This window comes from Salmo salar, chromosome 05, assembly GCF_965601325.2.
Source record: "Salmo salar chromosome 05, fSalSal1, whole genome shotgun sequence".
Taxonomy (NCBI): Eukaryota; Metazoa; Chordata; class Actinopteri; order Salmoniformes; family Salmonidae; genus Salmo; species Salmo salar.
In genome coordinates this window covers 21,064,133-21,087,201 of record NC_138295.1, presented here as the reverse complement: position 1 = coordinate 21,087,201, position 23,069 = coordinate 21,064,133, and the positions used below count along the sequence as shown (strand labels likewise).

General features: G+C 43.8%; 1 protein-coding gene across 4 annotated transcripts; it reads right to left on the bottom strand.

Annotated features, from left to right (window-relative positions):
- Positions 1–1,973: 1,973 nt before the first annotated feature.
- bod1l1 (biorientation of chromosomes in cell division 1 like 1) lies at positions 1,974–22,151 on the bottom strand. Of its 4 annotated transcripts, XM_014199145.3 has the most exons (29): positions 21,903–22,150; positions 21,479–21,603; positions 20,437–20,627; positions 19,730–20,233; positions 19,427–19,576; positions 19,098–19,261; positions 18,863–18,959; positions 18,581–18,707; positions 18,422–18,485; positions 16,457–18,260; positions 16,270–16,355; positions 16,067–16,163; positions 15,780–15,857; positions 14,163–14,209; positions 13,958–14,030; positions 13,763–13,821; positions 13,580–13,655; positions 13,359–13,423; positions 10,093–10,182; positions 9,911–9,983; positions 9,607–9,677; positions 9,049–9,238; positions 8,779–8,822; positions 7,764–8,469; positions 7,583–7,647; positions 7,332–7,419; positions 6,949–7,081; positions 3,286–3,348; positions 1,974–3,035 (listed from the first exon to the last, which is right to left on the bottom strand). In XM_014199145.3, exons 1-29 carry the CDS (start codon positions 22,017–22,019, stop codon positions 2,906–2,908), a joined length of 5,577 nt encoding a protein of 1,858 aa, XP_014054620.3. In that variant the 5' UTR covers positions 22,020–22,150; the 3' UTR covers positions 1,974–2,905. The 4 variants fall into 4 exon arrangements, with proteins under 4 accessions (XP_014054620.3, XP_082831216.1, XP_082831217.1 ...); XM_082975090.1 differs by lacking the exons at positions 1,974–3,035; positions 3,286–3,348; positions 6,949–7,081; positions 7,332–7,419; positions 7,583–7,647 and having other exon boundaries at positions 7,907–8,443; positions 21,903–22,151; XM_082975091.1 differs by lacking the exons at positions 1,974–3,035; positions 3,286–3,348; positions 6,949–7,081; positions 7,332–7,419; positions 7,583–7,647 and having other exon boundaries at positions 7,907–8,416; positions 21,903–22,151.
- Between the last annotated feature and the right edge of the window lie 918 nt (positions 22,152–23,069).

Sequence of the window (23,069 nt, the reverse complement as noted above, 5' to 3'; positions counted from 1 at the left end):
TGTAAATTATTTTATGGTTTTCTAGTCTTTGGAAGCTTCTAGAGGTCCCAGATGGTCCATGCCCCTATGCCACCATGTCTTTGCAGCTCCTATGTTGGTCAGTGGAGAAAGTTCTTATTACTTTTTTTAAATGATTGAATCTTGTATCCTCTCGCACTCCCTGGGTTTGGTCAGTAGTGGCCAGCAGCATATTATTATGGTTACAACAAACCTAATCTTTGATCTGTTTCTTCTGTGTTGTGTTTCCTACGACATTTTATTTTGCCATTGTCTCTCTAAAAAGCTGCCAGCGATGGAGTGCTGTGGTGACATGGCTCAAAAACCCAGTAAAGTTAGAGTCTGGGGCTTAACCTCCATCTCTGCCTTAACTATGGTATTTTTTTTTTTAATAATGCGTATAGAGATTTTTTTTTTAAGCCTCTACCCTTCTTGGCTGCCTGTCTCTATTTCTGTGACTCTCATATGAAACACTTCTGACATTAAACACCTGTTAACTTTTATGTCTTGTGAGCAGAGAGGCTGAATGGGAGGCCATTATATTCAGTGCCAGTCGCCTTGGCAAAATCCCAGTAGAGGAAAGACCACTCCCAATATTGAGGGGCTATGAGAGTGAGCCCCCTTATCCCAAACAGCCAAGCTTGGCAGTCTGGGAGGATCTCTCCTCTGTTCAAATCTAATATGCCTTCTATTTCACTTGACAGCTAAGATGAAACCACATGCTTTCCATAGTGCTCTCCAGGATAAACCACATGGCTAACGAAGAGACTAGCCTAACCTTGCTGACACTCATATCAAGTCGCAACAGGAGAAGCAAAGCTCTCCCATCTGGAGGATGCGATAAGGATGAGTGATATGGAGTGCGTGGACACATCCCTTAGTCGTGGTATATTGACCATATACCACAAACCAACAAAGTGCCTTATTGCTATTATAAACTGGTTACCAACGTAATTAGAACAGTAAAAAAGTCATTTTTGGTCATTTCCTATGTATACGGTCTGATATACCAGAGCTTCCAACCAATCAGCATTCAGGGCTCAAACCACCCGATTTATAATGTCTGTTAGATCATGACTGTACAGTACCAACCTAGCTGTCTCTCCACAATTAGGTACAATAGTACCTAACACATAGAATTACATATAGAACATCAATTAATATAATACATTATAGTCCCCATTGTCAGTCCTGGTTACTCCAATGGTATCAATCATTGCCAGGACCAGTGACTAAATGAAAATAGATCCAAAACGTAAAAAAAGAGGTGTTAAGATAATATTTAGGGACTGGATTCCTGTACCAGGAAATACCTGAGCAGAACTCCTTAAAGAATTGGATTAAGCATTCTGCAGGAACGGTCGGAAAACTCCATCCAGCGTCTTAAAAAACCGCCAGCATTTCATGGCCCTTTTCGATGCCTTTGGATTTCATGGGCTCAGGTGTAGTCATTATTTAAACCCTTGTAATGTGTTAACGATTGTGGCACAGCGTGTTAGTTTATTCCCCATTTGTAACCAGGAATGTCCTCTCCCCTCAGCTGATTGGTTGACTTCAGCTATGTACACGTTACAGATAGCACATCCATTCACACAACGCCTCCACTGAAAAATAACAGTTGAGACTTAACTGCACAGCAGTTAAAACATCGGTGATACACACAGTAGCACTACCTCTCCTTAAAGGGGCAATCCGCAGTTGAAACAATAACAAAGCTTAACTTAGTTGTTCAACATGCAAAATGGATTAGACGGCACTTCATGAGTGTTACCAGATGTGGAAAATTTAGAATGGAGTTTAAATGTGTGAAATTATGATGAGTACTATAATTATGCATACGCAAAGTGTGAAGTGTAACACACGTCATGTGTTTTGAATTAATTTCACATGTAATAATGTCCTGAAACATACCTTCCAGTATAATCAAAAACAAAATGTTCAGTCAATAAGTGAGGAAAGAGTCCCACACACACCAATTGTTCACCATTTGAAAGGAATTTAATCTCTTCCAATACTGACAACAGGGCATAAGCTCTGTGAGCACACGTTACAAAAATAACCAAAAATAGAAATCACTTAATGGACAAAGTAGTTAGGAGCACAGACAAATCTGTGTAGTAAAAAACAAAATAACATAGAAGAAGAAAAAAAAACACAGGGAGAAGACAAACACCTCCTTTACATTCATAGAATGGATACTTCCATGTTCAAGTCCAGTAACAGGAAGAGGCTTCTGGGTACGGAAACAATGAGCAAAAACATAACACAAATTGTAAAAGTACTTGTGAGACTATACCCAGGTTAATAGCTTCTATACAACTCTATATGAATGATATCTAAATGGATCTATAGGTTGAAGAAATATAAAACCCTTGAACGTGATGCAGGAACCAAAGGACATATGCCTGCCCGACGGCAAATCCTTGGAGTGACCAACACAGACAGAAGTCGATTTGTCAGTGACAAAGAATTTCCAGTCTTTTTTCCTAGGATTAAAGTTAATGAGGCTCTTCACATAAGACCTTTGATTGGTCTCTAATGCTCCGTTTCATGAGATATTATTAGCTAACATCTTTAAATGACCAGTGCAATCTAAAACATATGAGCCTATGGTGAAGGGTCTATAATACTGTATAGAACTGGAAAGCACCATGAGCTAAATCCAGGTCAGGTGACTGTTTGGAGAACCACCACTGCTAGACCATACTGTCATGCCATCCCCAAATGTTCCTATCCAACACATCCACACGCTTGAATAGAGGGGAGGGGTTCAGATCTGTTACAATTAATACCCTTATGTATTATGTGAAGTGTAGCTAAAAACAAAGAAGCATTTAAAACTCAAAAAAATATGTCAACAGCGCTGTGAATATTCTAATACCTGGGCTTGGGGATAGCAGGTATTTGTTCATCGCTTGGTCCTTTTGGAAGGGGGCTCCTCAGATTTTTGTCCACCTCTGGTGCGCACTGCTGGGGGGCTGGCTTCACGTTTACGCCCCCCTGCCTTAGCTGACGCCGAGACCTGTCCTCTCGTCCCACTGAAGGGTAATAACAGGTAAGCAAGAGTATGCAGTAACACATATATAACGCCATATTGACAGTATATTAGAGAGTCATGTCAAGACAATTGTAAATAGGTCCCTTATAAAACTAGTTTGCTAGATACTAAATAGCATTTCAGCAAATAATCATAACGTTTATACAAATTAACAAGGATACACACAGTACCAAGAGATGAGCACATCCTGTCACACACACGGACACAAGCATACACACACATAAACCTACCGTGTGTTTGCTGTGTTCTCCTCTTCACCTCGAGCTCGGGTGGAAGGTTTCCTTGGTTTGTTCCTGGAGAAAATACAAATGGAAAGCAACTTGAGAGAACTGCCTTCTTGCAACCTCAGTGCCAGACACCCCAACAAGATATTGTTGGACAGACTTTGATCCCTTCTCCCTTATATTTAATTATGAATGTTTCAGAATTATCTGAAGATGGTTAAGGGCAATGTTACACTAGTTGCCTTTTTCTGTGTGGTGGTTAGATGAAAATGATACACTCCCACTGTTGTCAATACTGTTTGCAACATATAATGTATGAAAGGCATTATGTACAGTTGAAGTCGGAAGTTCACATACACTTAGGTTGGAGTCATTAAAACTAGTTTTTCAACCACTCCACAAATTTCTTGTTAACAAACTATAGTTTAGGCAAGTCGGTTAGGACATCTCCTTGGGGCATGACACAAGGAACTTGTCCAATAATTGTTTACAGACAGATTATTTCACTTATAATTCACGGTATCACAATTCCAGTGGGTCAGAAGTTTACATACACTAAGTTGACTGTGCCTTTAAACAGCTTGTAAAAATCCAGAAAATTATGTCATGGCTTTAGAGGCTTCTGATAGGCTAATTTACATAATTTGAGTCAATTGGAGGTGTACCTGTGGATGTATTTCAAGGCCTACCTTCAAACTCAGTGCGTCTTTGCTTGACATCATGGGAAAATCAAAAGAAATCAGCCCCAATTTTTTTTGGGACCGCCACAAGTCTGGTTCATCCTTGGGAGCAAATTCCAAATGCCTGAAGGTACCACGTTCATCTGTACAAACAATAGTACGCAAGTATAAACACCATGGGACCACGCAGCCGGCATACCGGTCAGGAAGGAGACGCGTTCTGTCTCCTACATATGAACGTACTTTGGTGCGAAAAGTGCATATCAGTCCCAGAACAACAGCAAAGGACCTTGTGAAGATGCTGGAGGAAACAGGTACAAAAGTATCTATATCCACAGTAAAACGAGTCCTATATCTACATCATCTGAAAGGTCGCTCAGCAAGGAAGAAGCCACTGCTCCAAAATCGCCATAAAAAAGCCAGACTACGGTTTGCAACTGCACATGGGGACAAAGATCATACTTTTTGGAGAAATGTCCTCTGGTCTGATGAAACAAAAATATAACTGTTTGGCCATAATGACCATCGTTATGTTTGGAGGATAAAGGGGGAGGCTTGCAAGCCGAAGAACACCATCCCAACCGTACTTCACGAGGGTGGCAGCATCATGTTGTGGGGGTGCTTTGCTGCAGGAGAAACTGGTGCACTTCACAAAATAGATAGCATCATGAGGAAAGAAAATTATGTGGCTATATTGAAGCAACATCTCAAGACATCAGTCAGGAAGTTAAAGCTTGGTCACAAATGGGTCTTCCAAATAGACAATGAGCCCAAGCATACTTCCAAAGTTGTGGCAAAATGGCTTAAGGACAACAAAGTCAAGGTATTGGAGTGGCCATCACAAAGCCCTGACCACAATCATATATAAAATTTGTGGGCAGAACTGAAAAAACGTGTGCGAGCAAGGAGCCCTACAAACCTGACTCAGTTACACTAGCTCTGTCAGGAGGAATGGGCCAAAATTCACCCAACTTATTATGGGAAGCTTGCGGGAGGCTACCCGAAAGGTTTGACCCAAGTTAAACAATTTAAAGGCAATGCTACCAAATACTAATTCAGTGTATGTAAACTTCTGACCCACTGGGAATGTGATGAAATAAATAAAAGCTGAAATAAATCACTCTACTATTATTCTGACATTTCACATTCTTAAAATAAAAGTGGTGATCCTAACTGACCTAAGAGAGGGAATCTTTACTAGGATTAAACGTCAGGAATTGTGAAAAACTGAGTTTAAATGTATTTGGCTAATGTGTATGCAAACTTCCGACTTCAACTGTAGCTCAATGACTATTTACTTTGAAATGATTCAAAAAATCTGGAAAAAAAAGCAGTGCTTCTACACCTGCATTGCTTGCTGTTTGAGGTTTTAGGCTGGGTTTCTGTATCGCATCGGCTGTGACATCGGCTGATGTAAAAAGGGCTTTATAAATAAATTGAAATTTGAAAAATTGAAATTTGATCGATTTAGACATGACATTTAAAACATGCTAACTGGGGGATATTGATTTCCTTGTTGTGGAAAAATACTAAAAGACACTAATATGAGTGGTTGGTGGCAGTATTTAGTTTAACAAAACCCAAGTGTGGATTGCAGTCTCTCCTTGTCCGTAGACCCGCTTTCAAGGTAAGGAAATATATTTTGTAATTTTTCTGAACTATCCCTTTAAGCACTAAGTCAGCCATGTTCTAGAATCTACACAACATGGGCAAAACTGCTTGTCGATCATCTAATTCTAAAATCATGGGCTTTAATATGGAATTGCCCCCCGTTAGCTGTTATGCTATATCAGCCTCCCTACTAGATGTTGGAACATTGCTGCTGGGACTTGCTTCCATTCAGCCACAAGAGCATTAATGAGGTCGGGCACTGATGTTGGGCGATTAGGTCTGGCTCCCAGTCGACATTCCAATTCATCCCAAAGGTGTTCGATGGGGTTGAGGTCAGGGCTCTGTTTAGGCTAGTCAAGTTCTTCTACACTGATCGACAAACAATTTCTGTATGGGCCTCACTTTGTGCACAGGGGCATTGTCATGCTGAAACAGGAACGGGCCTTCCCCAAACTGTTGCCACAAAGTTGGAAGCACAGAATCATCTAGAATGTCATTGTGTGCTGTAGCGTTTAGATATCCCAAACCATGAAAACCAGCCCCAGACCATTATTCCTCCTCCTCTGCCAAACCCAGATTTGTCCGTAGGACTGCCAGATGGTGAAGTGTAGTTCATCACTCCAGAGAACGTGTTTCCACTGCTCCAGAATCAAATGGCGGCGAGCTTTACACCACTCCAGCCGATGCTTGGCATTGCGCACGGTGATCTTAGGCTTGTGTGCAGCTGCTCGGCCATGGAAACCCATTTTATGAATCTCCAGACGAACTCGGTAGTGAGTGTTGCAACCGAGGACAAACTATTTTAACGAGCTTCAGCACTCAGTGGTCCCGTTCTGTGAGCTTGTGTGGCCTACCACTTCGTGGCTGAGCCGTTGTTGCCCCTAGACGTTTCCATTTCACAATAACAGCACTTACACTTGACTGGGGCAGCTCTAGCAGGGCAGAAATTTGACGAACTGACTTGTTGGAAAGGCGACATCCTATGACGATGCCACGCTGAAAGTCACTGAGCTCTTCAGTAAGGCCATTCTACTGCCAATGGTTGTCTATGGAGATTTTTTTATTTTACCTTTATTTAACCAGGCAAGTCAGTTAAGAACAAATTCTTATTTTCAATGACGGCCTAGGAACAGTGGGTCTTGTTCAGGGGCAGACCGACAGATTTGTACCTTGTCAGCTCGGGGATTTGAACTTCCAACCTGTCGGTTACTAGCCAAACGCTCTAACCATTAGGCTACCCTGCCGCCCCATGATTGCATGGCTGTGTGCTTGATTTTATGCACCTGTCAGCAATGGGTGTGGCTGAAATAGCCAAATCCACTAATTTTGGCCATGTAGTGTATATCACGCTCTGCATGTCATGTGACACATCGTTTACCTCTCAGCTTCAAGGCGAACAGCAGCTCGAGTCGCAGTTCTGGATTTGGGCGTCTCTTCCTCCTCTTCATCCTCTTTTTGTTCGCTCTCTTTCTTGTCTGGCTTTTTGTCGGTCTTCTCAGATACGGTCTTTTCTGTTTACAATGAAAAAGTGTGCATGGTCACACAGTAGTCAAAAGCATGGTGGTGTTAATAGATGCAACAAAGTTTCTACCTCTCATTTCTAACCCAGTTTAACCTGCTTCTATGAGAGTAAACTGTAATAAATACATACATGTATGCGATCAGAGTTCTCCAACAGACTGGAAAAATGTTTTGCCAAGTTACAAAATGAATTTCCATGGAAATCATATCCTCCTAACTACCTAGACCCCCGAGCCATACCTGGTTCCTCTGACGTCAATGTTGCTCCCTTCGAGGGCCTTCCCCTACGAGCAGGTTTCTTCTGAGGCATGTCTTTCTCCTCCTCACCCTGGTAGAGTCCCATGGGGGGGGGGGGGGGGGGAGAATCCATTCAAACACCATTTTGGTTGGTTTGAGACTGATCAAAACCATTCAAAGATGATGTATACTAATGTATACTATTATTATTATTATATCTAAAATCAGTTTGACTGTGTACGTTCTCTACGTACCTCATCTGTTTTGTTATCACTGGAGCCCTCTTCTGTCCCCTTCTCAGGGTCGTCAGACTGGCTCACTGAAAAAGAAAGGGAGGGACAGAACAAGTTGAACAAAAAAATGACATGGCATGGGTTAATTGAGTGTCATTTGGAACACAGTATGCGGAAGTAAAACTATTGCATCTCTTCTCACTGCTATCCTCTCCATGTTGTTTCTCCTCTTGTTCCTTCAGGTCACTTTCCTGGGTCTCCTCCTCCCCAGGCTGGGTCTCCTCCTCCCCAGGCTGGGTCTCCTCCTCCCCAGGCTGGGTCTCCTCCTCCCCAGGCTGGGTCTCCTCCTCCTCCTCCTCCTCCTCCCCAGGCTGGGTCTCCTCCTCCTCAGGCTGGGTCTCCTCCTCCTCCTCCTCAGGCTGGGTCTCCTCGGCTGGGCTCCTCCTCAGGCTGGGTCTCCTCCTCAGGCTGGGTCTCCTCCTCAGGCTGGGTCTCCTCCTCAGGCTGGGTCTCCTCCTCAGGCTGGGTCTCCTCCTCCTCCTCCTCCTCCTCAGGCTGGGTCTCCTCCTCCTCAGGCTGGGTCTCCTCCTCCTCAGGCTGGGTCTCCTCCTCCTCCTCCTCCTCAGGCTGGGTCTCCTCCTCCTCAGGCTGGGTCTCCTCCTCCTCAGGCTGGGTCTCCTCCTCCTCAGGCTGGGTCTCCTCCTCCTCAGGCTGGGTCTCCTCCTCCTCAGGCTGGGTCGTCTCCTCCTCCTCCTCCTCAGGCTGGGTCTCCTCCTCCTCCTCCTCCTCAGGCTGGGTCTCCTCCTCCTCCTCCTCCTCAGGCTGGGTCTCCTCCTCCTCCTCAGGCTGGGTCTCCTCCTCCTCCTCCTCAGGCTGGGTCTCCTCCTCCTCCTCCCAGGCTGGGTCCCCTTCAACAGAATCAAAGCTCACTTTAAAACACACACACCTCTCTGTCAATGGAAGGACTAATTGCTACAGTTCCATTTTATCTCAGGGGCCTGCCTCTTACCAGCTCCTTGGGATTCATAGATCTAAAATGGACTGGATAAGTGTAATAAATAAGCTGATGGCTGCACCTAGCCCTACAATTTCCCATATAACTCATGTATCCAGTCCTTTCAGATCTATGAGGTCTGCAGGGGTAGAGACTGGGGGTCAAAGAGGAACCAGGCCATGGCTCAGTAAACCTTGTGGTCAGATAAGTGAAAAGGACACACCTCCCCAGATTCCTCAGACCTCTTCCTCTTCACTGCAGGTTTGCCTAAGAGAAAGAGACTGTTACTGTAACAAATGCCAGACCAAGCTTTCCTGAGTTATGTATTAACTCCCCTCCATGCACTTAGAAAGTGCATTGACAATGATAGTTTTTATAGTTGTTGACAATCACTTTTAACACCCAATCATGCATAATGAAAGTATTTGGATCTTGCAGTAAGATTATATTGTGGATTGAAATAAAGTTTAGAAAAAAAGAGTTTGAAACTCACGAGTATCAGTGGTCTCCTTGGAATGAGAGCTTTCTGCATGAGTATCAATGGTCTCCTTGGAATGAGAGCTTTCTGCATCTTCATTTGTCTTTGGCTTGGAGATTGAAGGTTTAGCTGGTCTTCCCCGTCTACTGCCTCTCTTCTGCTCACTCTTCTCCTCCTCCTCATCTTTTTGAAGAGGGGGATGAATCTGATACAACAACAAAACAAACAGAGAGCCCTGATCTGAAATACTGAGTCAATCAGCTGTTAACAAGTGATCTGTGTGGCCATATAAATAGTTGATGTTGGCCTGTTCCCCTCATGTTTTATCACCGCCTCCGTGCTGAATGAGACCCCCCCCGTGCTGAATGGGGGACCGCCGCCTCCGTGCTGAATGAGACCCCCCCCCGTGCTGAATGGGGGACCGCCGCCCCCGTGCTGAATGAGACCCTCCGTGCTGAATGGGGGACCGCCGCCCCCCCCCCGTGCTGAATGAGACCACCACACTGCTGAATGAGACCCCCCCGCTAAATGAATGAAGGTCTATGCCAAACTGATCATGTCTACTGAACTTACCTCCTGTTTCTCCTTTGGCTTTTCCAATGATGTCTCTCCTGTTTTCTCTTCCTCCTCTTTCTCCTGGTTTCCTGTGTAGGGAAGTAATACGTTTATTTGGTGTGAAATGTGTTGATAATGACTAAAAATGTAATAATTAAGGGGCACACAGGAAAAAGATGATGAAGTTGGCATGCATCTTAGCTATCACCCATCTCAATATCAGAAACGAGAGATTGGAGGTACTAAATAGGCCTAGCACAGAGTAGAGCTATGGAAGCATATAGCTCTTAAATGTCCAAATGGCTGTGGTGGAACCTCTTACCTGTGGTGGAGTCTTTGGCCTGGGCACCTGACCGTCTGCCTCTGCGAGGCGGAGTCTCCTCCACTTTCTCAGGCTGTATAGAGAACATCTAACATGGTTACCTCACAGACTCAACTCACATACCTCATCAACATACTACCCTTCTGCCTGTGTGGATTGTGAGCAGTGAAGGATGATATAACCTCTTTAAGTTCCTCCTCATCCGCCAAGGTTTTAGACGAGCGTCCTCTGCGTGGCGTTCTGGATTCTGTGGCCTTTTCACCCGCATTGTCCTACAATAGCAAACCATGTGAGCAAGGGTATAAGGGCAATATAACATTACATAATGCATGTACTTATACAGATAACTGCCAAAATAAAATAATCCCAAATCAAATTGTATTTGTCACATGCGCCGAATACAACAGGTGTAGACCTTACAGTGAAATGCTTACTTATAAGCCCTTAACCAGCAATGCAGTTAAGAAAAATAAGTGTTAAGTATTAAATAGATCAGTAAAAAATATGCAAGGGCACAGGTTAGTCAAGGTAATATGTACATGTAGGTAGAGTTAAAGTGGCTATGCATAATAATAAACAGTAGCAGCAGCGTAAAAGGGTGGGGGGGGGGCAATGCAAATAGTCTGGGTAGCCATTTGAGTAGCTGTTCAGGAGTCTTATGGCTTGGGGGTATAAGCTGTCTAAAAGGCGTTTGGACCTAGACTTGCCATGTGGTAGCAGAGAGAACAGTCTATGACTAGGGTGGCTGGAGTCTTCGACAATTTATAGGGCCTTCCTCTGACACAGCCTGGTATAGAGGTCCTGGATGGCAGGAAGCTTGGTCCCAGTGATGTACCCTCTGTAGTGCGGTCGGAGGCCGAGCAATTGCCATACCAGGCAGTGATGCAACCAGTCAAGATGCTCTCGATGGTGCAGCTGTATACCTTTTTGAGGATCTGAGGACCCATGCCAAATCTTTTCAGTTTCCTGCAGGGGAGTAGGCTTTGTCGTGCCCTCTTCATGACTGTGTTGGTGTGTCTGGACCATGAAAGTTTGTTGTTGGTGATGTGGCTCTCAACCTGCTCCACTGCAGCCCTGTCGATAAGAATGGGGGCGTGCTCGGTCCTCCTTTTCCTGTAGTACACAATTATCTCCTTTGTCTTGATTACATTGAGGAAGAGGTTTTTATCCTGGCATCACACGGCCACATCTCTGACCTCCTCACTATAGGCTGTCTCGTCATTGTCGGTGATCAGGCCTACCACGGTTGTGTCGTCGGCAAACGTAATAATGGTGTTGAAGTTGTACCTGGCCATGCAGTCATGGGTAATACTGGAGGGGACTGAGCACGCACCCCTGAGGGGCCCCCGTGTTGAGGATGAGCGTGGCAGATGTGTTGTTACCTACCCTTACCACCTGGGGGGCGGCCCATCAGGAAGTCCAGGATCCAGTTGCAGAGGGTCCTTAGCTTAGTGATGAGCATTGAGGGCACTATGGTGTTGAACGCTGAGCTGTAGTCAGTGAATAGCATTCTCACGTAGATGTTCCTTCTGTCCAGGTGGGAAAGGGCAGTGTGGAGTGCAATAGAGACTGCATCATTTGTGGATCTGTTGGGGCGGGATGCAAATTGGAGTGGGTCTAGGGTTTCTGGGATAATGGTGTTGATGTGAGCCATGACCAGCCTTTCAAAGCACTTCATGGCTACAGACATGAGTGCTACGGGTCAGAAGTCATTTAGGCAGGTTACCTTAGTGTTCTTGGGGACAGGAACTATGGTGGTCTGCTAAAAACATGTTGGTATTACAGAGTCAGTCAGGGACAGGTTGAAAACATCAGTGAAGTCACTTGCCAGTTGGTCAACGCATGCCCGGAGTACACGTCCTGGTAATCCGTCTGGCCCTGTGGCCTTGTGAATGTTGACCTGTTTAAAGGTCTTACTCACATCGGCTACGGAGAGCGTGATCACACAGTCTTCCGGAACAGCTGATGCTCTCATGCATGCTTCAGTGTTGCTTGCCTCGAAGCAAGTATAGAAGTAATTTGCTTGTCTGGTAGGCTTGTATCACTTGGCAGCTCGCGGCTGTTCATCCCTTTGTAGTCTAATAGTTTGCAAGCCCTGCCACATCCGATGAGAGTCGGAGCGGGTGTAGTACAATTCAATCTTTGTCCTGTATTGATGCTTTTCCTGTTTGATGGTTTGTCGGAGGGCATAGCAGGATTTTTTATTAGGGTCCGGGTTAGAGTCCCGCTCCTTGAAAGCGGCAGCTCTAGCCTTTAGCTCAGTGTGGATGTTACCTGTATTCCATGACTTCTGGTAGGGGTATATACATACGGTCACTGTGGGGACGACATCGCCGATGCACTTATTAATGAAGCCAGTGACCGATGTGGTGTACTCCTCAATGCCATCGGAAGAATCCCGGAACATATTCCAGTCTGTGCTAGCAAAACAGTCCTGTAGCTTAGCATCTGCATCATCTGACCACTTCTTTATTGACTGAGTCACTGGTGCTTCCTGCTTTAGTTTTAACTTGTAAGCAGGAATCGGGAGGATACAATCATGGTCAGATTTTTTTCTCTGTTTGCACATTTAATATGCTGGTAGATATTAGGTCAAATGGATTCAAATTTCCCTGCATTAAAGTCCCAGGCCACTAGGAGCGCTGCCTCTGGATGAGCATTTTCCTGTTTGCTTATGGCCTTAAAGAAATAAATCATTGTCCAGTACGAGGCGAGTAATCGTTGTCCTGATATCCAGCAGCTCTTTTCAGTCATAAGAGACGGTGGCAGAAACATTATGTACAAAAAAAGTTACAAATAACGCGAAAACAAACACACAATAGCACAATTGGTTAGGAGCCCGTAAAATGGCAGCCATCTTCTACGGCTCCATTCTTCAATAAACACCAACATAAAGTGTCTTAATAGGGCGTTGGGCCACCACGAGCCAGAACAGCTTCAATGCACCATGGCATAGATTCAACAAGTGTCTGGGACTCTATTGGAGGGATGTGACACCATTCTTCCACGATAAATTCCATAATTTGGTGTTTTGTTAATGGTGAGGGAAAACGCTGTCTCAGGCTCCGCTCCAGGATCTCCCATAAGTGTTCAATTGGGTTGAGATCTGGTGACTGAGATAGCCATGGCATATGGTTTACATTGTTTTCATGCTCATCAAACCATTCAGTGACCACTCGTGCCCTGTGGATGGGGACATTGTCATCCTATGGTGGCATAGCCATGGTACCCAAAATAATGGCCTGCCAGCATTTTTATACATGACCCTAAGCATGATGCTGTGTTAATTGCTTAATTAACTCAGGAACCACACCTGTGTGGAAGCACATGCTTCAATACACTTTATATCCCTAATTTACTCAAGTGTTTCTATTGTTTGGCAGTTACCCATAGGTAGTGACATTTTTACTACCTAATGCAAGTACTGATAGGTAGGGACTATACTTACTTTACTCACTTCCACAGACAGCTTGGACTGCTGCTCTCGACTGTCATTTTCATTTTTCTCCATACCTGATAAATTGCAGAAAGGGCACAAGATTTACAAACTCAGATGGTCTTCCCAATTTGAGATGTGAAGCTGGCCAAATGTCACGTGAACGACTAATAAAAGAATACCAAAACATTCAGTTTTTACTCATTAACACCGATTTGTCTAAATGAATGTACCGGAGTCTTTGGCCGTGGTAGCTTTCTGACCGGATAGCCTTCCTTTGCGGGTTACTCTTCCCTCCATTTTGTCCTCCTGAACAAGGAACCAAACAAATTCAGTGCATGTATTTTTCCGAAATAAAGATTACATGCTTCCATAAGATAAAATGTTACACTCAGTCATAGAGGGCAGATAACTACCATTTCAGACAGGTCGGATCCTTTCTCGTCCTCTTGTCCGTCTGACTTGGATGCATTGCCTGCAACAAAACAATCAAAATCAAAACCATTCCTCAGACACATAACAGAAAGAGAGACAACACAACAAGTAAAAATTAAAGAAGAACAGCGTGACACAAACACCTGTGGATTGTATAAAGCTCATCAGATACTCACTGGCTTGTTTGACCAGCTTTGATGGCCGACCACGTCGAGTCTCCCTTGGCTTTTCAGGTGTGTCACACTTCCTCTGAAATACACATATAAAGGTTAACAGAGGAAAGCAGTAAAAGTCACTTTAGCCTTCACAAAAATGGAACCAGAAAAGACTGTGGTGCTCTTGCAAAACACGAGTGCTAAACTGCCAAGAGTGAGTACTTACAGACTCAGGGACTTCCTTTTCCTCTTGTGCTTCAGTCTGGTCTTTATCTGAGATGGTGGAAGGAGAGATCAACTTTTAAAACAGTCTTTTGAGGACTGGAGTTACACAAAAGTCAAAACTACATGCAACAAGGTTATGAAAGTGCATTGGCATTCAGGTCTAAAGTTTATACATAAGCTTGGATATCAACAGCATTTCAAAACTTTTTTTTTTACGGTTGGTTTGGTTGTGGGGGTTGGAACTTTTAGCAAAATACAGTCAGTCCCCCTTCTATTCTTGGGGTGGCAGGTAGCCTAGCGGTTGGGCCAGTAACCAAAAGGTTGCTAGATCGAATCCCTGAGCTGACAAGGTAAAAAAAATAAAAAAATACTGTCATTCTGCTCCTGAACAAGGCAGTTAACCCACTGTTCCCCGGTAGGCCGTCATTGTAAGTATGCATTTGTTCTTAATTCACTTGTCTGGTTAAATAAAAAATAAAAAAATAATAACAAAAAAAATAATATATATATATATATATATATATATATATATATATCTCAAATGACGTTAAACCCTGTATCCCTCCGCTGGCTTGCTTCTGAAGCGAAGCAGGGTCAGTCCTGGTCGGTCCCTGGAAGGGACACCAGATGCTGCTGGAAGTAGTGTTGGGGGGCCAGTAGGGGGCACTCTTAGCTCTAGTCTGAGGATATCCCATAACCCAAAGGCACTGAATGGGACATTGCCCTGCGTAGGGGATGTTAAACAGGTGTCCTGACTCTCTGTGGTCATTTAAAATCTGATGGCACTTATTGTAAGACCCCAATGTCAAATTCCCAACCTGGTCCCATTCTATCAGCACCCTCACTAGCATATATCACTCTCCACCTGATAGCTGATGTATGGTGAGCGTTCTGGCACAAAAATGGTCACTGTGGGTGCTACACATTGGTGGTGGATGAGGTGAGTTTCCCCCTACTATGTAGGTAGAAAAGCGCCATATAAATCCAATCAGTTATTTTCATCGTATTTCTATCAGAAAAACACTGAGCATACAAAACATTATGAACACCTTCCTAATATTGAGTTGCACCCCCTTTTGCCCTCAGAACAGCCTCAATTCATCAGGCCATGGACTCTACAAGGTGTTACAAGTGTTCCATCCTGGATGCTGGCCCATGTTGACTCCAATGCTTCCCACAGTTGTGTCAAGTTGACTGGATGTCCTTTGGGTGGTAGACCATTCTTGATATACACAGGAAACTGTTGAGCATGAAAAACCCAGCAGCGTTGCAGTTCTTGACCCACTCAAACCTGTGCACCTACTACCATACCCTGTTCAAAGGCACTTAAATATTTTGTCGTGCCCATTCACCCTATGAATGGCACACATACACAATCCATGTCTCAATTGTCTCAAGGCTTAAAAATCCTTCTTTAACCTGTCTCCTCCGCTTCATCTACACTGATTAAAGTGGATTTAACAAGTGACATCAATAAGGGATCATAGCTTTCACCTGGATTCACCTGGCCAGTCTGTCATGGAAAGCGCAGGTGTTCCTAATGTTTTGTACACTCAATGTATGTCAAAGAATATTAAGGATTGGTATTTGAATATTATTGCAGTTGTGTATGACTTACTAATGTTATCAATGTCCATCTTAACCTGACACTCATGTTCCATGGCCAGCAGTTTTGTCTTCTCAGTCTGAGTCTCATCTAAGCAAAAACAAAGATGAGCAAATTTACACTAAAAAAAAAAAACTAACAGAGAGCACACAAACTTTATTTGGGGGAAAACTGAAGAAATAAAAAAGCACAAAAGAACAGAGGAATGCAGAAAAATCTGGAAACTTGGGAGTTTGTGTAAAACCCATTGGTGAGGAGTGTGAATGTACAAGGTTAAGATAAAGGTATGAATCTTATACATTGTTTGTCGACTGATGGTCCCAATACGGGCTCTTGCTCAGGAACATCAGCATGGCCTGGTTTTTCCTCATCTCTGTCAACAGTAGCTTTACTTTCCTTTGAAAGAGTTGGAACAAAGATGCTCTCAAAGTCTGAGTAACATTTAACTAATATTTATATTAGAGAACTAGAATGAAATAGAAACACCATAAGCCATTCTCACCTGTGACATCCCTTCAACTAATGTCCATGTTGACACCACCGTATCTTTCACCCTTGTGTCGAGAACATCGGTGGCCAGAACATTGACTGTAATGTAACTAACAATAAGTCATCCAAATACTCTCCATTGCCTTGTGATACTTTAAGAAAAGAACTGACCATATAACTGTTGTCACAAGACACATTACCTTGGCTCCTTGACTGTTCATCCATTTTCTCTGATGGGGCAGTAGCTGTTAGATCACTTTCGGCCATTTCCAGAACATGCTCAGAATCTTCCTGATCTTTTGCAACAGGTTTAGTAGTTTCCTTCCGCTGCAGAGCAAGTATGGTTGCCTCTGTGACTTCCTGTGTAGCTGGAGTGACTAAGGTAGGAGATAGTATACTCTCAGGGTCCATGGAAAGCAGGGTCAGAGCTGCCTCTTTCATCTTTATGTCTGCTTCTTGGAAGGAGAGCTCTGGGCAGGCCTCTCGCTGCATGGCCCCAGTGATGTCACTTCCTTGGCCTAGTCTTGCATCTGCTGAGGTACAGATGTCCATCAAAGTCAGAAGAGCATCTGCCCCAGTTGTCAAAGGACGTGGTTCTACCTCACCGAGTGGCATTTCACCGTCATCATCCTCCAGTTCAGGGGTGACGTCACTCAAAGCATCATAGGTAACAGAGGCAGAGGTGGTAATGGTGGCGTCGGTGGGATCCCAGTCTGTGCTTGCGTCTTTGGATTGAGGGTCTTTCTTCAGAGGAGGTTCCGTAATATCTGGAGCAGGTGAGGAGATTGAGGATTTATCCGACTTTTCATCTGCTTTACGTCCTTTTCTCTCATCCTGGGTCTCTTTCTTCTCTGGGTTTTGGGCCTTTTTATCAACCATTTTCTTCCCACTCCTGCCTTCCATTTTCTCTGATGGGTTTTCCTGAGTGTCCTTCCTTTGCTCCTTCATGCTTCCCTCTCTTTTTCTTTCCTTCGATGCATCAGGTCTACTGCCTGAGGTGCTACCTTTGTTTTTGACCTCCAAACCTTGAGCTTTCTTATCCTCCCTTGACTTGGATCTGGACTTTTCCATGACCTTTACCTTCATTCCAGGCTCTGCCTCCCTGGACTTTCTGGAGTCTTTGTCAGTTTCAGAGCTGGACTTACTTGGTTTCTGGTTTTCCTGCGTAACATGTTCTGTTCTGGGTTTCTCCTTCTCAATGTCTGGCTTAGACTTGGGTTTTTCTACATGTTTGTCCTCTGTGTGGCTCTTTGACCTCTTGAGGACTTCTTTGGGGTGTTTATCCTTTTTCTTGATGCTTTCTGATCCAGGCTCCATATCAGACCTTTCCTCAGAAGAGCCGGTGGAATCCGGACGGAGTAACTGCCTAGGGTCAGTTTTTAATGGAATCTTCTCTGCTTTGGTTTTCTCCCTTTCCTTCTCATTTTCCCTGTTCTTTTCCTTCTCAACTTTGGCAGCTTCAACTGATGGAACCTTCCCTTTCTTGGTTGTGGCTTCCTTGCTAGACCCCTCGTCAGAGACACCTCCTTCTGACACAGATGCCCTACCTTCCCTGGCATTCACTGACACTTTCCTGTCACCTTTCACCTTGGACTTTCTCTCCCCTTTGTCATCAGAGGATACTTCAATGTGGGCCCCTTCATTCTGCTCAGGTTCATCTGTGTGGGATTCACCTACTACTCTCTTCTCCAACTTTTGCTTAAGCTTGGTGCGCTCGTCCGACAGGCTACACTCTTTCTCTTTGCGCTCTTTAGGGTTTAACTCTTTGCGGGAAAGCCGGTCAAACTTTCCAGCAGGTCGCTGTTTGAGTGGTGACTCAGATCCCTGCTCCAAGTCCAGGATAAAGGAATGTGTCCGGCTTTTGTCTGTCAGCTTTCTAGGTTCTCCAGATTCCTCAGAAGTGCTGACACTCTTCCTCCTGTGCCTCTCTTCTGATGCTGCAGACTCAGAGACTTTTCTGATTGACTTGTGCTGAAAGCTCTTTGAGGAAATACCCTTTGCTTCCTGTTTGTGAGGTAGCAGAGAAATACATCAGCACACAATTCTAAAATAAGTTATTTCACCATAATTAACATATTTATTTAATTCAATAAACATTTAATTCATTAAACCAATGGCCAAGTTGAGCATACAGTCACAAGTTAGGATATTCATTCAACACTTACTTCCTTTTTGTTGAACTCTCCTGCTGCATCTCCCTTTCTCTTGCCTGTAACATCTCCCTCTTTCCTGAAAAATGTAAATTACTTTAGTGACATGGCTATGTATCCAGTAACTCAAACTCAAGCATCCACAGGTCCACACAATTACAAACATACACACACCGTGAGTCCCATTTCCTCTTCCTACTGAGGGCCATCTTCTTCTCAAGAACCTTCTTTTCCTTGAGAGCCTCTTTAGCCCTGGGATCCTGAGCTTCCAGGCTGGGGGAAGAGGTCTGCTGCCTGCTCTCTGTACAGGGAGTTAACATCACAGTGAATGGACAATTTGCCACACCCTCAGCTTTTACAAGAACAAAAGTCAAATGACTCAGGTATAAAAGGTTGACACACTAATTAGTCTGCCAGGGAAAAGCACATTGTGGAATATATTGATGTTACAAGTACCCTGGTCTTCTAGTTGAGCTGACTTCTGTCTACGCTTCTCCTCCATGCGTTCCCTGTTCTGCTGTCTCTTGAAAAGCCTCTCTTCCTTGTCCTTGGCCTGAGAGAATAGAGGTAAGGAGATAGATAGAACAAGTTTGATTAAACCCAGCCGCAAAAACACTTTGCCCACAACTTTTGTATTTTCAGTTTGCAGGCATGTCTTTACCATAAATATCAGCCTGAGCCTGTCACTTACCACTGACCGCCGACGCTGCTCCACAGTGACCTCATCATCAGAGTCGCTATAGTAACGGGAGTAGAGGAAGGGCTTGTGGACGTAGGCCTGTCGACGAGGCTTGCGCTCTGGGCTCTCCTCATTGTCTTCCTCTCTATTGGTCTTCTTTTTCTCAGACTTTTCATCTTGAGATCACACAGAATAAAAACCAATTACTTACAAGGAAATATTGGCTTCAATATTGCCCTGTAATAGCTTCTGTTTTCACTTGATATCTGAAACTGTTTCAGTTATTCGTATCTCTAAATAAATGCTTCTTACTGAGAAATAATACATGGACACAAACAGACCTTCAGATGAGACCTCGCCATCCTCTGTAGAATCTGACGGTGGCTGCTCATCATCGCTGTCCTCCTCAAAGGACGACAGGTCGCTGGTGTGGACAGAGCTCACAGTAATGTCACTGAGGCCATCAAGGTCAGAGTCTTCCAGAGAATATTCTGATGAAGAATTCCACACGAAACAAATGGTTAATGGTACCTGAAACCCTGAGGCTTTCAATTCCTACTTAGTGATTCGACAATGTCATAGTGTAGTGATAATTGTCATCAAATTCATAAACCTAAACATTCAAGACAAGCCTTAGATCTCACCTTCTTTTAACCTCTCTCTGGCCTTCTGATTGATATGGTGTTTCTCATTGGGGAACTGAAGTGGATCAACATCCTTGTTCAGTACCTCATCTTTGAGCTTTCCTATGGTCTTCCCCTCCTTTCTCTCTTCTGCCTCCTCTTGAGTCCCAACCTCTTCCCCCTCACCCTTCATCCCCTCTCTCTCAGAGTCCATCTGCTCCTGTACGTCCTCTGTTTTGACCTCCATAGCCTGGGCCTCTGACACAAGCTTTGCTTCCTCTTCTTTCTCCGGCGTCTTCCTGTCCTGGTCCTCTTCTCCCTCCTCCACCAGACTCATGTCCTGCTCTCCTCCTTCAGACTCCTGCATCGACTCCTCTGGGTTTTGGTCCCTCTCAGAGCCCCCCTTTAGGCCCTTCTCTCCACTGGAGCTGGCCCGGGAGCTGGCCTCCTGGTTCAGGGTGGTGATGGTATCCAGGATGGACATGGCATCTCTGGCCATTGAAGTAGCAGGGGCAGATGAAGGAGCTGGGAACCCAACATTATCATTGAGTCATACAGACGAATGTTAAGTCAGACAATAATCCAAAAGCACACCATTTTCAGTCACAATCACATTTACGAACAAAACTTGTGGTGCTCTGCAAATATGAAAGATATTCTTCCTGGAATTGAACAAGACAATAATAGACAGATTAAAGACCTGCTAGAAGCATTCAACTGTATTTCACCTTGCACTGGCAGGTCAAAGTCTTGCTTCTCCTCTACAGGAGCAGGCGGGACTGGGGGTTCATCCACATAGCTGCCGGGGGACATGAATTCACGGACCACCCTCTCCACCTGGGGCCTGAAGGTGTGATGGATTTTGGGATCCACCACCTGAGCAACTATCCTGTCAACTCCCTGCTCTAGCATCCCAGACCTGCCACGAGATCAGAAGAGGATTCAGTTCATATACACAAAAGCGGACATCTCTTGATGTTCTAACATGACATATGATTTTAAAAGTTATAGTAAGTGACTGAAGAGAGAGAGATACAGGGTTGCACATTCACAGCCCCTGTGGAAATAAGCAACCTGGTCTAAGACCGTTTCGTACTATTCTGTATATGTAAATCTGAGATACTACATTTAGTATGGTATGTATTAATTTGTGGATGTCCATCGCCCATTTCGTATGAAATGTTACAAATTACAATTAGGATTATAGGTTAAAAAAAAATTGTTGCAAAAACGTACACTGTTTGTTACGTATTTGCAAAACATGCAATATGTTACGAATTTTCTAAAGGTATGATATGTTACGAATTCTAACTAGATGCCTAACGTTAGCTAGCTCGCTAACGTTAGTTGGGTTAAGGTTAGAGTTAAGTTTAGGAGTTAGCTAAAAGGGATATTCTGGTATATTATTCTGGTAAGGGTTAGGTGAAGGGTTCAGGTTTAGGGAAGTGTTAGTGAACATGCTAAGTAGTTTTAAAAAGTTTCTAATTAGCTAAAATTCTAAAGTTCGAACTTGCAATCTTTGGGTTGCTAGATGTTATAAGCTCACCAATCCACCCTACTTTCGTTTTTGCCTTAAGTCTTATGTAACCATACCAAAAGTAACAGATCATACTAAATTGGATTTCTTGGATTTCGTTCAGAATAATACGAAATGCTCTGAGACCAAATTGAAATAAGATGAAAATTTACATTTTTGCTAAGATCCATATGCATAACCAAAACGTGTGCATTCTGTATAGGGCCATATGTGAACTCTCACGAATTACTTACTGAAGCACCAACTGTCGGATGTTGTTTCTCAACTGATTCTTGTTCAAGTGAGGACTCCATGTGTGGTTAGAGAGGTGATTGGACACAAAGTTGTCCACACGTTGTCTTAAATTCAGGTATGCAGGCTAAAAAAATAGTGAATAACGTTAGCTAGTTAACAACATTTTTATCACAGCCATGTTTGAAATGTATTGGTTATGCGTGCACTAAATCCTGTCTGGAAATACAAATTGTGGTAGGTCTGATCCAGGGCAGCGTCTTGCGACCTGCAACATAGGTACTATTGTAGCAACTCGCGAAGGCAACCGCTTTTGGACAAGAGTATTAATGCTTAGACTAATGCTTAGCTACTGTATAATGGCACATTTTAGTTTACTTGCTGGCTAACTACTTGTTACTATTCACCATTCATAACGGTCGTTACCTTTGTATCCACGTCTGCCAAGCAGTCCCTTCGAAACTGATCGAAAAGACCTTGCGTTTTCAAATGATTTACGATCATAGAGACCAACTGCGGGTCTCCGGGGGGTAAACCTGCCATCTGTTACTATACGCTTCTGGTTTTAAAATCCAAAATAATCAATTTCATTAAAACACCACAAAGTCGCTTGCTAACTCTCCGTATTTTGATTTAGAACTAACGCATTTGACTCGGAAGTTGAACGATATGCAACCGGAAGAAAAATAACTAAATTACTGTTGCAACTTATAATTGGCGCCCTCTGTCGGTTGCGGCTAGATATTGGATGCCAACCGCCCATAAACCTCATCGAAGAAGAAGTTTGCGGCGGCTAGATGTAATACTAGAGAATGAGGCGAAGCGAGATTTAACTCTGCCCAAAATCTGTTCACGAAAATAAAGCACGAAGTGAGGAATTTTTGTATGGAAGTCAACAAAAATGTAATTGCTAATTTGCAACGTGATTCTTATTTGATCAAATGGTTAGGTTTTTGTCGACGCACGTGGGATTTAGGCAATTTTGAAAAAAAACTACTTTATATCGGAGTTGTGCCTGTTGTTCACCTTATCTGCCCTCTCATTGGCTAGAATCAAATATATTATAACTAACCCAAGATAGACCACAGCCTGTCGTTTCCAATGGGAGCTAATTAATCATAGTGGGCAGAACAAGCAAGGAGGTGGGCAGAGCCAAGCACGAGCTAGTGGGATCCTATTGGCCCCATCTAGCATGTATTTGCGTTAGGTGAACGCAGACACCATAAAGTGCACCTGTGTAATAACTAAATTCATCCCTGCACTCATAAACAATGCAATTTTTTAAAAACTTTGGCAAAGGGTAAAGTCTACGAAACCTAGTCCACTCTGTTCGTAACAGGTTCTAGTTTTGGGAACAGAAAACTATTGAGATCAAATGTTTTTAATCTATGAGAAAACGAGCAGAATGTTCATTATTCACTGTGCTAGACTGGTCCCATCTCAACTGATCTCATCTCCTCCCGCCTGCCTTCCATCTTTGAGGACATGTATTTCCATCATTAGAATGATCACTCGACTGTCTTGGCAATATAATAAAAAAATATTTGGTTAAACAGCAAAGGTTTAAAAAAAAAGCTGTATGTTCAAGTCTAG